At 33.7% G+C, this 17988-nt stretch overlaps 2 protein-coding genes across 5 annotated transcripts; one reads left to right on the top strand and one right to left on the bottom strand.

Moving 5' to 3' along the window:
• The first annotated feature begins 799 nt into the window (after nt 1-799).
• Nucleotides 800-11754, top strand: LOC120253230 (regulator of telomere elongation helicase 1 homolog). Of its 4 annotated transcripts, none has more exons than XM_039261557.1 (25): nt 800-962; nt 1148-1407; nt 1508-1647; nt 1848-1929; nt 2029-2179; nt 2426-2588; nt 2836-3012; nt 3182-3306; nt 3388-3433; nt 3612-3753; nt 3856-4010; nt 4095-4186; nt 4343-4450; nt 4613-4681; nt 4941-5027; nt 6615-6674; nt 6887-7002; nt 7505-7562; nt 7640-7745; nt 8954-9028; nt 9182-9237; nt 9337-9966; nt 10249-10394; nt 11219-11301; nt 11469-11754. In XM_039261557.1, exons 1-24 carry the CDS (start codon nt 861-863, stop codon nt 11298-11300), a joined length of 3228 nt encoding a protein of 1075 aa, XP_039117491.1. In that variant the 5' UTR covers nt 800-860; the 3' UTR covers nt 11301; nt 11469-11754. The 4 variants fall into 4 exon arrangements, 3 of the variants coding, with proteins under 3 accessions (XP_039117491.1, XP_039117490.1, XP_039117492.1); XM_039261556.1 differs by having other exon boundaries at nt 8945-9028; XR_005534217.1 differs by lacking the exon at nt 11469-11754 and having other exon boundaries at nt 8945-9028; nt 10242-10394.
• A 990-nt stretch (nt 11755-12744) lies between these two features.
• LOC120253194 (transcription repressor OFP14) lies at nt 12745-13594 on the bottom strand. Its single transcript, XM_039261519.1, has one exon. It carries the CDS (start codon nt 13528-13530, stop codon nt 12841-12843), a length of 690 nt encoding a protein of 229 aa, XP_039117453.1. The 5' UTR covers nt 13531-13594; the 3' UTR covers nt 12745-12840.
• Between the last annotated feature and the right edge of the window lie 4394 nt (nt 13595-17988).

Genomic DNA, 17988 nt, shown 5'->3' with positions numbered 1-17988 from the left:
TTAAGATGAAATGAACCATAACATTGAGATTGTCTACTCTGAATTGTTTAAAGATTAATGGAATGAGACTTTTGTTGTGTTGTATAATATTGAAGATTATGAGTGATCGGACTGTACACACACACATATATCAAATCTCCCTAAAAACAACATGACACCATAATATAATTAAAAAAACATCTCTGACGCTCACGTCATGCAATATATATAGAATAAATATTGATTATATATTAAAAATAAAAATAAAATTTTACATGAAAGGGGAAGTCTTACATAAAATTTTTTCCACACTTCAATTAAAAAGTTTATTTTAGAATTGCAATACAAAATTACTTAATTGTCAAACTCATTCAAAGGTCACCATCGCTCTTCTCTTATCTCTATATTTGTATTTTATAAATAAAAAAAAATATAGATCAAGTCTAATTCGAACATGATAATAGTATTTTTTTTATCGAAATAAACTTACATTGAAATGATAACCATAATTGTAAAATAATTATTATATTTTTAATATTTTAATATTTTGTTTTTGAAAAGGTAGATAAACCAATAAATTAAATAAAAAAGATAAAGTACAGAGAGAGAGACAGGAGGGAAGATTTTACAAAGTTAATGAATAATTTTCATATTTTCTCAGGGTGATTATGCAAAAGTCTCAAGCATTTGGGCCGCTGAGTTTGAGGGCAAGCCCAGATGTAAATCGGTCCATGGGCTCAGCCCATTTATACCAATTGAACAGAATACCGAAAATACCCTTGTTTGGCGGGAATGATGTTTCCCCCGCCCTTGCTGTCCATCTGCTTTCTCGAGAAGCCAATTCTAGGGTTTCACTGAGGTATCTCTTCGGTTCAACAGCGATGCCGATCTACAAGATAAGGGGGATCGATGTTGAATTCCCCTTCGAGGCCTACGATTGCCAGATCGTTTACATGGAGAAGGTCATCCAATCTTTGCAAGAGGTCCGCTTTCAATCCATCACCAAAACTCCCTTTTTTGAAGAATAGTTTTTTTTCTTTAGTTTTTTAACAAGAAATTATACTGCTCTGATCTTCCTCCTTTTTGTCTCTTCGTAATTTGTATGATTTTGATGCATAATCTAATGTTTTCTTGCTGATTTGTTTTGGTTTTTTTGGAATTTGGTTAGAATTGCAATGCTTTATTGGAGAGTCCTACCGGAACGGGGAAAACCCTGTGCTTATTGTGCGCCTCATTGGCTTGGAGGAGAAGTTTGGGTGAGTTCTCAACTACAGTGAGTGAAGAGAAGGGTTGTTCTTCAGAGAGCCAGCGTTCTGGAAGCCAATCGATGGAAAGGCCAAGATCACACCTTCCTGTCATTGTTTATACATCTCGCACTCACAGCCAGCTGAAGCAAGTCATCCGGGAGCTGAAAGCAAGCAATTACAGGTTCTTGTCATTGCCCCCATTGTTCGTGGTTGTTGGAAAGTGAACTAGCCTGCTTCATATTTTTTTTTTGGTTATTTTTCTTAATGATTGTCAATTCTAGGCCCAAAATGGCAGTTTTAGGTTCTCGGGAGCAAATGTGCATTCATGATGAAGTGCATTTGTTAAGAGGCAGGGCACAAAATAATGCGTGCCATTACCTGTGCAAGAAACGTAGATGCCAACATCATAATCGTGTCTCTGGTAATTCCTTCAGACTGATGTTACTTTTTTTTTTAAAATATATGCAGTCAGTAATATTTACAACTTTAAGCAAGGATGTTTAGTTATTTGAATCTATCTATTCAGCTGTAGTATATTTTTCTTCTAGGATTCCCAATATCTTAAGAAACCGCCTCTTTAGAACATTTCCTTTTTGCTGCTTATGTACCATATTTATGTAGACTACATGAAGAACCATCCGGAGCTTGGAAATGAGCCTTTTGACATTGAAGATTTGGTCAATATTGGAAGGACAAAGAGAGTGTATGTTTCCAGGAGCACCTTTCCTTTTGCATAATTGTTTACCCTTAGCTGTAATGAATTATTATTTCTGTCATAAGAGCAAATTAATTTTCCTTGCAGATGCCCGTATTATGTATCACGAGACCTTCACAAGATGGTTGATATTTTGTTTGCGCCATACAATTATCTTATTGATCCTGGAAACCGGAGGTCTCTTACAGGCATTGACTGGCGTAACACTGTGCTAATATTTGATGAAGCACACAACCTGGTAATGGCCATGAAACAATTCCTGCTTAGACTTCATATTGACATATCTCTGAAACATTTTGGTGATGAGTATCGGAGAAACATCCTTTTCACTTGGGCATTTTCTTTTCAGCTTTTACTTTTGATTCTAACAGTCTGCATTATCCTTGTTAACGGTTAACATATTGTCACTACAAGCTCGCCTGGTTTTACATAAACATTTATATTTGATCCTTTCAAGGATGTGGCCTTGTGATGACATATGCAGGAGAGTATCTGTGCGGATGCTGCATCGTTCGAATTGCCCACTGGTTATCTGACAGCTTGCATTTCTGAAGCAAAACAATGTGTTGACCTTTGTATTAGAAAAAGGGAAATTTACCAATCAGCTGATAAAGAATCTGATCCAGATAATTATGCTATTCTTAAAGGTACTCAATATCTTTTTATTGCCTTCCTAAAGGAAATCTGTATGTGAATAAATCATTTTCTTGTGATTGTTTGTCTTTTGTTCTGTTTGAGCACCCAAAATAAAAATAAAAATAAAAATAAATAAATAAATAAAAGACACATTCCATTCCTTAACCTAAATTTTTGAAGCCTTATCTCATGATTATATTTTGTCATGCCTTTGTTTGTTTATTTATTTATTCTTCATGAGTGATGATATTCTGGCAGCCCTTCTGCTGAAGCTTGAGAAGAGGATCTATGAAGTTCCTATTACATCTAAAGAGTTGGGTTTTACACGTCCTGGGCATTATATATATGAGTTCCTAGAAGAGCTGAACATCACATATGAAACAGCTAGTATGCTTATTCTTACAATTGATGATGCTACTACACTTCTTGAGGAAGGTACATCATCAGCATCAGAAGCTCCATTCTTCTCCAGGACATTTTCTACTATATATTATATTTTGTATATACTTGCTTAGAAAATTAATTCCTATTCTTCCCCATTTAATGGAGTTCTGTTACCTTCCATAAAGGGATGGATTTAGTTTCTGCTAATTTGATGAACTAGGAAATACTGGAGAAAATGTAACAGCAAAAGAAACAAAGGGCACAGTGTGCAGATTAGAGAGCATTAGAGATATTCTTAATATTATCTTTAGAGATGGTGGAAAAAGTCATGCAAAGTACTATCGAGTAAGTCATTTATTCTTTTTACATGCTTCTCTTGTTTGCAAATCTGAATTTGCACTGATCCCAAAGTGTTGTTATTCAAAGTTTCATGTACAGGAAAGCCTGCCAAGTATCAGTGATTCCTCAAAAGGTAGTGAGACATAATTATCTATAGTTTTGACTATCAATGCATTTGTTTTTCTGTAGTTTATACTCCTTCGGTGAAGTTTTTGTTAAAAATTGCAATCTTATTTCTCTGCTTGAGAAAATGATTGTTTTATGCTCAAGTAATTGTCTGTGTGTCTGCTAACGATACATATTTTATGCAGGTAAAATGTCTAGAACACTTAATTGGTGGTGTTTTAACCCTGGTCTTGCTATGGAAGAGTTTGTAAGAATGGGTGTGCGTTCTATCATATTGACATCTGGCACTTTATCTCCCTTGGACACATTTGCACTGGAACTAAACCTGTAAGCACGCTCATCTTGCAACCTCCATCTCATGTCATGCCACATTAAGTGTTGCTCGAGACAGTTATTCCATTTCTTAGTTCTTTGGTATGTTGGACTCAGAGAATTTCCAGTCAGGTTGGAGAACCCTCATGTCATATCTCCCAGTCAAATATGGGTAGGAGTTGTGCCTAGCGGACCTTCTAGCTATACATTTAATTCGTCTTACAGGAATCGTGACTCTCTGGATTACAAACAAGAACTTGGGAATGCTATTGGTAGGTGTGAATAATGAGGCAAACATTGAAATCTGAATGACATCTACTTTCTGGAATTTGAAAACTTTCCCTATGATTCTGCAGTTAATTTTGCTCGAATTGTACCTGATGGATTACTTGTTTTCTTCCCGTCATACTATCTTATGGATCAGTGCCTTGATTGCTGGAAAAATATGGTATGCAAATTTTTTATATAACCAAGTAGGCTGTTATCTTTTTGACATTTTCTTCTGGTCAACTTATCTATTTCTGTCGCTGTAATTAGTTTGGGGCCAAAGCTTGATACATGATGATTTTTTATCACATGAACAACTGCACATGTTCCTTTTCAGAATCATGCCAGCTCAACAGATTTCAAAACAATCTGGGAAAGGATTTGCAAGAATAAAAAACCTGTCATAGAGCCTAAGCAATCAGCACTTTTTCAACATGCTATTGAGGTACTGACAGTTAACAGATTCAAATCTTTATCCTAGTTCTGATTTTATGTGATCTGGGAGTTGATACTATAACAAGGCTGTTTCTTTGGTACTACATATGTGTTTAGGTTGATCATGTTATTTTGTCTGTTGACTTTGTACACAATTTCTCTTGTCATTCAGGATTTTGAAGCAAAGCTGCGTGATCGTTCCAATTCTGGGGCAATCTTTTTTGCTGTTTGTCGTGGCAAGGTTAGTTCTTAGTCAACAAGAGGCTTTTGTGAACAGTATGGCTACATGGATGGTTATCCATAATGCCAAGTTTCTTAAACTTCAATTTTCTTTTATATTTGGAAATTTAGTAAAAGATGCAATTTTAATGAGGTGAGTGTTGGCATGACCTTTTTCTTTGAAGTTTGTTTCTGTAATAGGTGTCATTACCTAACATGTTTAAAATGTTTTTGCACTAGCTGTCATTACCTCACAAGTTTAACATTGTTTGGTTTTTCAGGTAAGTGAAGGTTTGGATTTTGCTGACCATGCTGGGAGAGCGGTGGTCATTACTGGCATGCCATTTTCTATGAAGACTGATCCCAAGGTTTGTTTCCCTTATTCCATCGCTGTGTAATTCATGCCTGAAATTATTTGAGCTGTTGAAATAGGCAGAATAAAGCAGCTCTAGTTTGTTGAATGTTAGTTTGAAACGTTGTCGAAACATGAGAGATGAGTGAACCTGCGACATGTCTTTTGTTCCTACTTTGTTCAGATGAACATGGTTTATCCACTTTTTCATTAAGTTGAGCCCACTATAGGCTTCCTGGCGAAGAGGTACTCATGACAGAGTAAGCAGGGAGAGTAAATTGAGTGCTTGTTTCAAAAGAGAAATGCCAGTGACGTGACTGGTGTAATATTTCGTAAGATTCGTGTACACATGCTATTCAGTTGATTTTCAATTTGATTGTAATTCATCATCATGTAGTTTCTGGTTAACAGAAAAATTCTACTGATGATATTGATCTAATTGCTCTCTAAAGATTTTTAAGAATCTTGCTATCTTGGATAAGTGACCGTACAATAATTGGCAATACCGGATAAGTGATCTTAAAATGCAAAATAATGATAAGATTTGTATGACTTGCTTCTCACGTCGGTTTCATGTATAAATATCTTGAAATCTCCAGTAGATGGAGATTGCAGCCTAATACATGCTGAGTACACATTCAAGTCTAGTACTTTATTCTTAGAGAAACCTACGACTTCAAGACTGACAACTTTATGATAATTCAGAAAGCCAATTGTGTTTGTTGTAAATGCGTCAAGATAGTCTTATCTGTTGTGAGCCTATATCTGTCTCTTCCTTAGTTTTTAAATACTAGGTTTTTAAAGGATATTTTGTAGTATGTGAACGTGTTAAGCCCAAAACTTTTTGACCCTCTTTTAAGTTCGTGATTTATTTCTCTTTTGTTGTTATCTTTGTTCATATGCATGCAGAGGCCTCTTATTAGTTTTGACAATCTCAAGTCTGTACTTTAATACAACTTTAGAAAGACTATTTTTTCCAAACGAGTGATCCTCTTTTCTCATGCTTTCAAGGTCTTTGCCTGATCTGGTGCGTAATGTTTTCTATACTGCCTTCTGTGGTACAGTTCAGTATTGACAAATTATTTTATTAGAATAAGAATAACAAACTCTGCCAGATGCTTCACCCCTTCTCATTCAGTCTTGTATAATAATAACTTGTGAGTTTACTTTCTTATAGATGGTAAGTACATGGTGAATATGATGTTAACTCATGGTTGTTTTTGAAACATCAGTCTTGCTTATGTTCATTAAGTTTCTGCTATAAAAATACATGGTATAATTATGTCAAAAATCCTAACATTTTATTCTTTCTAAATATAAACCATGTTTTTTTCATCAAACCCAAATTTAGGTGACAGCATCCTTTCTTCATCCGAAGAATATCATGCTGGAAGATAGAATAAAACGCATAAACATTGTCATTTCTTTCACAGAAACCATTTAGTCAAGAATACAATCACTAAGCATCCTATTTATGTTGCTTGTTCGCCACTGCTCATAAGATATTCTTTTGTACTTTCTGATTTTGCGATGTAATTCACAGTGCTAGATATATTTCTTTGGCATATACTTTTGACCTTTAAATGTGCTTATTATCTTGCAGATTCGTCTCAAACGTGATTACTTGGATCAGCATGCCCTATCCCAGAAAGGACATTCTAAGGTAAATATATAAGATACAAATTTGAGTCACTGTGAGAGGAGTGACAAAATTCTGCAATGTTTTATTTTTTACTGAATCTCCCAAGAGAAACATATAAGATCAAAATTAATTTGCTGTTACTTTTAACTCATAGAAAATCGTGAAATTGAGAGTATTTATTTTGTTGAAGATGAGATGTTTATTGTACTAAGTAATTTTAATGGTTTCACCAGGTGCTGACTGGTGAGGAGTGGTATGTCCAGCAAGCTACAAGGGCTGTGAATCAGGCTGTCGGGCGGGTTATTAGACACCGTCATGATTATGGTGCAATAATTTTCTGTGATGAGAGGTTTGTATTTAGCATATTGCTTAAGATATTATCAATGGTCAACTTGAGAAAGTCACATGATTTTGTTCTCTTAACATCGGACGCCTTTTTTTTTTATAATGACAGTAAAATTGATTCTGGGAAAATTGAGTCAGTAGAAATTCTTGAACTATTAAAGCATGTGGTGTGTCCCCTTTTTTTAAATAATAATAAAAAAAATCACTATGTATGGAACAAAAAGCATCCAACTTGCTATTGCTGTTGTTTATAACTTGAACATAGTGGTGGCTGTGTCATCCGGATTACTGTTTTCTTTCTTTGTCCTTTTTTATTCATATTATGTGCTCAGTGTTGACTGTCTTATGGCAGCACCTATGGTTTAATCAATGTGAGGGTGGATGGTTCTCTTCGTATGTGTATATATATATTATCCATAAAGACCTTAATTTATTCGTCTTGTATTACCAATATTTTCTCCTCTGCTTAAGGTATGCTGCTTTTATCTTTTGAATTTTTTCATTAGGTTCACACGACAAAGTCATCAATGCCAAATGTCATATTGGCTACGACCCTATGTTCAAGTAATGTCTTATCTCTTTCATAAGTTTTCATTTCTAATATGCTTTGCTCTTTTAATAGTTTCGTTTTTCTCATTCAGTGCTACAACAAGTTTGGTGATGTAGCTTTTGGGTTGACTAAATTCTTTCGAGATAAAGTCTCTTCCAGTCTTGTGAAACCAAAAACAACTGATAGAATAAGCGCTTGTAAGAACATTTTTATTATTCAACTGCTGAAGTTCTTGCACTTCAATTCCATATCTATCTGATTGTTGTTTTTGCTTATTTATAGTGGTTTCTTTAGTTCACTACTTAATCATTTTGAAGGCTATTATTGTTTTCCATGCCTATAGTCTAGATAGAAATACTGTAAATTATAGCCAGAGAAAGGTTTGTATTTATCATCTGAGTTGGCTTGATTTCTTACAAACTAGTAATAATTTAGATGCCATTAGTATGCCCTAAAAATTCAGCATACTTGTTGAATTCCATATAGCTCTGAGTCTTTTTTTCTTTAGAAATTTAGATTGCTGAATTCCAGAATTATGTGATCATGAAAAAGGATAGTGCAGCCTGTCACTGTTGTTTTGTTTTCGAGCTTGATGGCCTCTGTGCTATTAGAAATGAAGCATTTCTACTAGCCACAATTCTGTCAAAAAGTTAAATGGAGGGTAGGTGACGTGAGAACAGCCATCTATGCAGTGATGGGCTGAATAAATTATTAATCTATGACCCACCTGCATCAAGTTCCATATAGCTCTTCTCAGGCTAGTATTTGAGTTGTCAGACAACATTTTGGACAATTTGGTTACCATTAGTTACCTTAGCCATTTTAATAAATACTTTAATGATGTTTAATTTTAGAATCATCAGATATATTAGAAGAGTCTATTTGTTAGGTTTGGCGCATGTTGATATTAAAGATTCAAGTTTACAATTTATTGGTTTCACATCTCCTCTTTATAAATTTGAAGGACTTGCTTTTCATAAGACATTCATATTTCAGCTTCATTATTGACTTTCAGACTAACTCTAACAATTTATTGAATTTCTTTTTAACAAGGAACATTTTGATATTCCCTTGAAAGGTGAAAATTATATATATCTCTGTAAATAATTTATTTAGATACATTTTTTTACTTATATATATATATCTCATGGTTAAGATTGAGCTAATAGGGTAAGAATAAAAACAGAAGGTATGTTAAATGACCCTTTTGGGTATGTATGTACAACCTTTAAAAATTTTGTAGTAAACAATGAGAAAACAAAAATGGGCATGTTAGGCATTTCACTTGTCCATGTGAAGCCTATATGTAAAAATATACACCTAATATATTATTTATGAAGAAAATAATTCTTACCTGTCAACCCATTTTTCCTATTCTTTCCTTATGTCACTTCAGTCAATGCAGTGGAAATAACTGAGTCTTCAGATGATGATCTAATATGTGTATCGGATCAACCAAAGTTGCAAACCGAAGTTCAAGGTATATCTTTGTTCTTACATTTTTTTTAATGTCAACTACCCTATGATTGTTACTTACAAATTGTCAACTACCCTATTATCTTCACTTACAAATTTCATCTAAGCAAATTTACATTTTTTTGCGATCGAGGTTTTCTAATTATTTACGTTGCAGATAAGGTTACACTACCTCTTGACAAACTGCTCTTACCAAAACTCCCCCATTCTTTGGTACAATATCATGAACATGCATAGTCCCTCCATTGTTCTTGGATATAATTTTTGTTATTTGTGTTTTAGAAGTCACGTTCTCCTTTTGGTTATTTGCAGACATCAACAGTTGATCATTCCTCAAGAAAGCCGTTGTCATCTGTACTTGCTCTGAGTAGGGGCAGCACTCATTGTCAGACAGATAAGTTTGTTCCCGCTAATCGCTCACATCTTTCTTGTAAGAAAGATTTGATGTCAGGCCAAACAAAAGAACAGGCTTTCAATGAGAACCGACCAGAAGTTGGCCATGTGAAATACCTTTGTAAGCAGGATAGTGAGATGGTTGCTTTGAGCAATGATTTACCATGTCAGCTTCGTAGTGGTGACGCTGCACCTGTTTCTTTTAAAAAGGCTAAGCTATCTGAAACTGGGGTTGATGCAACCAGATATGAAGATGATGCATCTTTGAAGAGCTTATACAAAACTAACCTAAGCAGTCTGCCTCAGAATTCTTGCGTAGGCAGCGCAAGTATCCACAGTAAACCAATCTTAAAACTTCCATCATGTCGACCTGCAGAAGTCGGAACTTATGACAAGGAACGAAAAACACTACATGCTCAAGCTGGTTCTTCAGGGATATCCAATGTTGAAATAGTTGGGAAGCATTCTTCAGACAAGAGCAATAAGGAGTCATGTACTTCAGCACCTTGTGGCCGCGAGGACGCCAGAGGTGCTGCTTTCCTAGTGCAGGTGATATTTTAACCTGAGTTAATTATTAAGTTTTTTGTTATGCTGAATGCTAGAATTATGGCTATTGATTTTAATTATAAGCTTAGATGATTACTATGGGAGGAATTCATCCTCTGAGGAAGTCAATAATATCCTCCCACTTGTTACTGATAATACAGGAACAATAAAGGATAGGTTTAACCGAATGTTCCTTACTAGCATTGCCTGGTTATATTTGATTTGGGATTGCCTTGTGACCAGTCTTTATTGAGAATGTATCTTTGGTCTCTCACAAGTTTACAGGTTCAACAAAAACTTTCTGTTGAGGAATACACGGAGTTTGTAGATTTAATGAAGGCATTGAAATCCAAGACCATGAAGGTTATGCCGGTATTGGAGTCGATTGCTAGATTGTTCTCTGCCCCTGGGAGGTTTTTTCTTCTTGAAAGGTATGCTTCTTTCATGCATGCTATATGCCTGTAAAACAATTTTCTTTGTTAGCCAAGCAAATTAGTATCACCTATGAGTTCTTTTCTCTGACGTTGACATTTTGTAAAAAAATTTTAAAATGCAATTGAACATGTGCACCATCGCTACAATATTAGAGTTAATATTTCATTCCCCTCCCAAATAAAAGGTCGAGAGTTCGAATATGTGAGCTTGTTCACATTTCTATTAAAAAAAAAAAAAAAGAGAAATCTAAACTAGCACAAGAGTATTGATAGTGAAACCTAAAGTTGTACATGTTTAATTGACCAAAATCATTGTCAGAATATTTGGGCGCAACCAGGTCTGCCAATAATTTTGGTCTAAATAATGTGCAGCCTAGTTGATTGCGTCCCCTCTTCTGTTTACCTCTAAGTTCTGCTTTAGGCTGTATATGGAGATTAGGTAACTGTTGGTGAAAGAAAGAAAATAAGAGGGAAAACTGCCTTGTTGGGTGATCAAGTTTATAAATTGTACAACCATATGGGAAAATACAACAGTGTCTTCTTTTTCTTATATTATTTTATTTTATTTTTCTCTCCATCATTATTCATTTTTTTTCTTCTGTTCTTTTCTTTTTCATATCCGATCATTAGTTGCCTTTTCCCTCTGATCGTAAACGTTGGTATCTTGCAAGACTTCTGGTTTTTGTGGACTGAGGGCTTGGGCAATCATTTACTTATTCAATTATAAAAACTTGATTCTCAATCTAAATTTCTTATAATTATTGTTTCAAGACTGGTTTAGGGCACTATTAAATATGTTAACATCATAGTGGTTGTGACAGGTTCAAGGACTTCGTCCCACCTAAATATCGTCCTTTATATGAACAACATATCAGATCCAATTGTGCAGCAGATGCCAAATGAAGTAAGGAACTACTGCCTTTAGCATAGCATGTTATCCATTGAATTTTACTGTTCTGCAGAACGTTTTTTTGTTCTTTGTATATACAATCTCTGCTTCTGTGACTCTTTTTTCTTGAACTTATTGGATATCTCAACTTACCAATTTGAGTTATTATCCTGTCATGACAGATCAATGAGGTTGTCGGTGATATAACCTACTATATCATCCTGTTCATTATATTCAGCACAGCAAAGCATAAAGGAGTTGAAGATAGAGCCATTTTCTTATTTTCCTTGTTTGGTGTACATTGTATTTTTTATTCTTATCATTCGAATAAGCTTGTTCTTGTGCAGATGATCCTGTGACCCAACTGCAGGAGTCCCATTCTGTGTCAATTTCATTTTTTGCCCAAAATTCAAGGCATGGTCATGGGCAAGTTTAATATCAAGGAATGATATCTCAAGAGTTCATACATGTAGTCAATATTTATCTGGTGTCATTGAAAATGCAGAATTTAAAGGCAATTATTTTACTTGCCAGCATAAGGCAAGTTTCATGACTCATTTGCTTTTTCATCGATTGATTCATGTTAACATTTATATACGTGTGTATGTATGTGTGTGAGATCTTAAGAGTTCATACATGCAATTATTGTTTATCTGGCGTCATAAAAAAATACAGAATTTAGAGGCAATTGTTTTATCTGCCAACAGAAGGCAAGTTTCATGACTCATTTGTTTTTTCATTGGATTGATTTAGATCAGCAGATATATAAATATATATATAAATAAATATATATATATATGATTTTTTTAAAAAATATTCGTGTTCTACATCTATACTAAGAAAACATTCACTTTTTGGACAAGGCTTATTGCTTACATGCATTAAACAGATCCTGTTGTCCTATTTAATCTTATGAAACAAATTATGATTATCCTCACCACTGGATTGGACCTTAGTGTGGGACATTGTTCAGAGGCAAAAAAGCTTTATTATTATAATATTACACAGTGGATTCAAACTATGAAAAAATTATCTTGTTCCAAATTGAACTTATGAACTTCATTGTTATTGTCAATGATTCCGGTAAACAGATCCCAACCTCTGAAACCGAAGCCCATTATGAACTTCTCTTGAGGCAAGTGCTCTGCATGTGACTCCACATCTCAAGAAACTTCTTTCCAATTAATTTTATCAACTTTATTATCTTATTAGTATATCACACATACCACCCCTAGACTCTTCTATCCTTTTGATTTAATCAAATAGCTATAAAAACGCCAGAACAATTAATGAGTGCTGTTTCGGCTCGCTCATTCATGAAAAATTTTCCAACACAAATAATATATTAATTAATAATGAAAATTATATATATTATATTTTATTCATGCGAGATTCACGTTAATTTTGTCGTTATTTTCATATATCGCATCAAGTTTCATACTATTTCTTCTTCTAAATATATGTTATATATATATATATATATACAAATAAAGCATTTTTTCAAAAAAAAACAAAAAACAAATAAAGTAACACAATCCAGCCTGGAAAGTGACGTCACATCCCCTCCCTCTCTCTAACCGTCCTCCTTCTTGCTGCCGGAACCTCACGCCGGCTAGCCGGAGCCTTCCGGCGAAAACTAACCGTCAGATCAGTGAAGGCTCTAAGTATGTACTTATGCACCGTTCGATCATTGAGCTCCAAGAAGCAGAACAACAGCTCCTCCATGAAGTCCCAATCCAACGGTTGATCCGGGTCCACGTGTCGAGCGTTCACCATGTCTTGCATGGATCTCCGGAAGTCATCGTAAGGGTCCTTAGAGAACGTCATCACCGCCACCCCACCACCGGGCACTACCGGCCCCTGCTCCGACAACGACGACGCCGCGCTCAGCCTCGCCTCCTCCACCAACGAGTTTGAAGCGCCGGGGAACACGAAGAACCTGCCAGAGGAGCGTATGGAGTCCGGCAACGGGTCAGTGAATCTCGGTGACTCGGAGCTGGACTCCGATGCTCCTCCACCGGCGTAGAGTGAGTGAAAATTCTCGTAGAGGAAACGATCTATGTCTGAGAGAGTGGCCGCCTGATCTCGTTCTTCGGAGAGGTCACGGTCCACGGCGAAAGACGGCGTCTTTGGGTACTTACAAACGGAGAGGAGTTTGCTGGCTCCGCTGGAGTTGGGAATTGGTTTCTTTAGTTTGGAGAAATAGATCCTTATGGACTTTTTAAGACTCTTGTTCCTTCCCATGATCTCTTCTTCTTTTTTGCTTTTCAGAAAGAAAGATGGGAGAGGTTGTGTCAGTGTGTACAAGAGGGAGTTGAATATATTTGTTTTATAGTGAAAGAGAGAAAGAGAGAAAGAAAGGAGTTTGAGAAATGAAGGAGATGAGAAGGGTAGAAAAGGAAAGAGAAATCTTCTTCTCTCTCTCTCTCTCTCTCTCTGTGTGTATATATTATTTATATTATAAAATTTTATGGAGAGAGAGATATATAATTAATGGTGATTTAATGTGGAGATATGTTGCATTGGCAAGGGATTAATGGTGGAGGGTTTATATATAACTTTATTAGGGGTGTTTGCAATGCATGTGTGATGTGTGGAGATATCCCTGGAGTAATGTCATATATAAATTGTATTTATGGATATCTGAATTTTTTTTTTTTTTTGGGTACTTTTCCAGCTAATCTATTTAATTGTAATTTGATTAATATAATTTTGTATTTAAAGCGAACAGATTCAGTTTCTTCAAGTTGATTCTTCAGTGAGAGTTATTGCATTAATTTGCAGTGAATCAAACTCATGTATTACAATATCTTTTTATGATGACCTAATTCCTTTTTCTGAAAAGCTTAAAGACAAAGATCATGACTTGTTGAGGTCCATATGAAGTGTGCCTTTAACTTTAAGTAAACGCAGCAAATGTTTGACAATTTCCTAACTTGCATTGCATGGCAAATGCCTGATTAGGTCAATAGGTTCTCATTAATTAGTCTTTGGATCTATAATAAGTTATGAATTTTAGCACATTATCAAGCACATGAATATATGACCCATACTTTCTCCATCATCTTGGTAATCAAATTAATTCACAGGGATACTTTCTGTGAAGACATTTGTTTTTGCTTTTTTCTTGCTTCACTTGATCTTTGTGGTTCAACTACAAACCATTAATTTTCAACAGTACCTCACTTGCAAGATCACAATCTCAATTTCTTAATTAGCTATATATATATAAACGTCTCATGAGATACAACAATTAATGAATGAATTGACAAAGTGCACAAGCTAGCTAGTTCATGCAATTGGTACTTGAGAATTTAAATTAACATGACTCAACTCTAATGAAGAATATAAGTGACAAGCAAAGCCACAAGCATTAGAACATAAGCTATCCCTTGATCAGTAATTGACTTGTTATCAACCTTCCAACAAGTTGTTGTTGATTGCCCATGAGCCATTTGCATCAGCCCAGACAAGAAGAAGAAAGTTAGGAATACCAAAACATGAACTCTCATGGATGAACTCATCATAATTATATAGAGATATATATATTTATGTATAGTAGCAATTGAAGAAGAGCTTGTATTCTAATAATTAGCTTGAGATGGAAGTGATGAATGTTTGTGGATGTATATATAGTAACTGAAAATCAGAGGGCTCTGTTAGTTCAAAGCTGTGTTTGTTTGACTTGGTTAAAGTATATATTAGTGTTGTTGATGTGCGGCTTTGCTCTTGGACTTTATCTGGTTGACTTAGCCAACTTGTTTCGCTTTGTTTGGATGGAAGTGATATGGAGCGGCCTTAATTGGCTGAGACAATTTAATTCTATAATTCTTTTAAAATTTTAATTTATTGCTGATGAATATTTTGAATGAATGTGAATGAACGTAAGAGTTCATGTGATGTGTGAACCAATATGTGAGACAAACATTTGGACAAATGAAATGTTAGAAAGGAACAAATTAAATGAAGGTCTTGGCTAATTAAAACAAAAATTGTGTTTAGTCTCAGTAACTAATTGACCAATTCCTAATCTAATTAAACATTAAACTGGTCTGTATAAGACCCCAACAGATTCATATAATGTTGCTAATCTATCACTTAGTTTTCTAATCATAACTTTCTTCTCACAATAATTTTATAGAATTTTTTTTTTGAAATTTTCATACCTTGTAGAGCGGCTTATATAGCTTTTGTCATAAAAAACCATATGTAATATTCAATAGAATTGTTAAACTACTATAACTAGTGCATCATCATAAATATCTGTTATTTGATATTTTTTTATGGGGCGCCGCTTGTCGCCTTATGTGTGACAACCTCCCCAATTGAATATTTATTAAAATAATTATATTATAATATTTTTAAACAAATTACTTATAATTTAAATGTCATTTTATTTAATACAATAGGTTAAGGTTGCCATATAATGAAATATTATATACTCATGAAACTATTCCGTTAATTAGATTGGGTTATTCACAGAATACTTCTCCTGTTTAAGATTTAATATACTAAGATAAATTAGTTATAACTTACATCGATGTTTTTTTTAAAATAAAATAAACAAATCATAAATTTATTTAAAAAAAATAGACAAACAAACCCAAAACAAGAAAATCCAAAATAAAACACAAATAAATGAGACAGACAAAGAAACAACTGAAAACAAACACAAAGTAGCAGTCATCAGAGATAAAATTCGGTGTTCATTTAGATAATGTTTGCTATAAAACAAATTGTAAATTAAATTCCATGGTAATTGATGTAGTAAGCGTTGAAAAAGATTTGTTAATCTTCACAAGAAAGAGACATGCTATGTACATGCTTCAACCATAATTATGGGCTCAAAATTAAATGGATCCATAGGTTAGTGTCCAAACCATCATATACAAGTACAAACTTTAATTTTTGTATGTTATTATAAGATTTGCACAAGGTTCAGTCATGAACTAGGTTGATCCAATAGTTCAAGCCATAAACTTCATATAATATATTTTAAAAATACATTTATTATTATTATTTTTATATAAAAGCAAATAAATCACCATTCACCAAAACAAATTTTGCAAGGTTATAAAAACTATGAGGCACCAAATCATGAATGATGTTGTGTATGGATCATATACATAAGTAAACGAGTAAATGCGAGAATAGAGTGGAGTGGAGCGACATCATCTGTCCTTTGGGTTGTGGGGGTAACGGCCTGCGATATATATGATACAAAGTTAATTTGTATTTGGTTAAGATTATGATTTAGTAATCTTGTAAATTGTATCCGGATAGGTTTAGGATTTAGATTGGGTTTGTATCCAAATAAGCTTAGGTTTTACCTATAAATTCATATAACACTGATTTTTTTGTCTATATAGAGTGAGACGAATTAATAAGAGGAATACAGCTGCTCCGCTTCCGAGGACGTTGGCATATTGCCAAACATCGTAAATCTTGTGTGTTTGCATTATCTTATTGCTCTCTTAATTTTCCTTGTGGATTCTCTACTTTTCTAACAAATAATCTATGCATAATCTGACTTGAGAGCATTTCAAGGAGTAATTATGATTTTTTTTAAATATTATTGCACTTAAATATTTGTTTGCATTAATTATGAAATTATTAATATAAAAGTTTAATTGCTTTCATTAATTTTGTATTAAATACTCCATAAAACCTTTCATAACCAATTATAGTGATTGAAAAATATTTGTTTTCTGATAGATGTATGCTAGGGAGTTATCAAATCATAAATTTTTTTGGTCAATTTGCAAGTCATAATTGAAACCCGCCATTTATCTTGGATTATATCTAAGTAAATTAGAAAAAATTAAAGATATCAAAATACAGAATATAATTAAATGATGAAAGATATTGAAACTCCAGAAACTAGATGTATTTTTAAAATATGATCTTTGATTTAATTTTTATAATAAGGTATATAAGAGGTTGTGATACCTATTATTGTGTAATTAATTTTTTACCTTTTCATTTCTATTCTATTTTTATTTTTTAATAATTTTTTGCTAGGTATTACTTCATTTGCATTTGCTTTATTTATTTTCTCTTAAAAACTCTTTGCATGATGTTATAATTTCATTAATTAAACTATTTTATTTCAAATTATGGTTATTTATAATATTGTCTTACAACCATCAAAATTGTAAAGAAAAAAAAAACCAAAGCGAAGCAAGAGAATTTGCCTAGTAAGACTAATAACATATATATATATATATATATATATATATATATATATATATATATATATATATGTTTTCAGCCATATTGATGAAAATATATATTAATTAAAAATATTAAAAGTGATCCAATCCTATGAAATTGTAATTAACATATGAAACAATTCAAATTTAATCCCCACTAGATTGTGCCAACATTTTTTTTTTCTGTCAAATGCGATAAATATTGACAAAAGCGTGTATGCAAACTGGGAATTAAACGTTTAATTCTTGCCTCTCCTCACCTGATGATGTGGGTTTGGGTTACAAGTCCGAACTCACAGCTAGAGACCCATTACCATCACTGTATGTAACATGACTTGAATTTCGAACCTTTTGAATGTCTCCCACCAACGCTATTTCGTAGTGAGGCTAATGTTGTTGGACAATAAACCTTTGACAATTACGCCAATATTTTTCCATCATATTTCTCAAACCTTATTATTAATTTACTAGTTCTTCAAAATTAGAAGAA

This window comes from Dioscorea cayenensis, chromosome 26, assembly GCF_009730915.1.
Source record: "Dioscorea cayenensis subsp. rotundata cultivar TDr96_F1 chromosome 26, TDr96_F1_v2_PseudoChromosome.rev07_lg8_w22 25.fasta, whole genome shotgun sequence".
NCBI lineage: Eukaryota > Viridiplantae > Streptophyta > Magnoliopsida > Dioscoreales > Dioscoreaceae > Dioscorea > Dioscorea cayenensis.
The sequence above is the reverse complement of the archived record's forward strand: the minus strand, read 5'-3'. Positions and strand labels throughout refer to the sequence as shown.

Bases quoted from the DNA above. Each gene is read 5' to 3' on its own strand.
- LOC120253194 (XM_039261519.1), bottom strand. From the start codon at position 13,530: ATGGGAAGGAACAAGAGTCTTAAAAAGTCCATAAGGATCTATTTCTCC.
- LOC120253230 (XM_039261556.1), top strand. From the start codon at position 861: ATGCCGATCTACAAGATAAGGGGGATCGATGTTGAATTCCCCTTCGAG. The intron at 2,589-2,835 runs GTACTCAATATC...ATATTCTGGCAG, and splicing joins TAATTATGCTATTCTTAAAG to CCCTTCTGCTGAAGCTTGAG. The intron at 7,563-7,639 runs GTAATGTCTTAT...TTTCTCATTCAG, and splicing joins GGCTACGACCCTATGTTCAA to TGCTACAACAAGTTTGGTGA.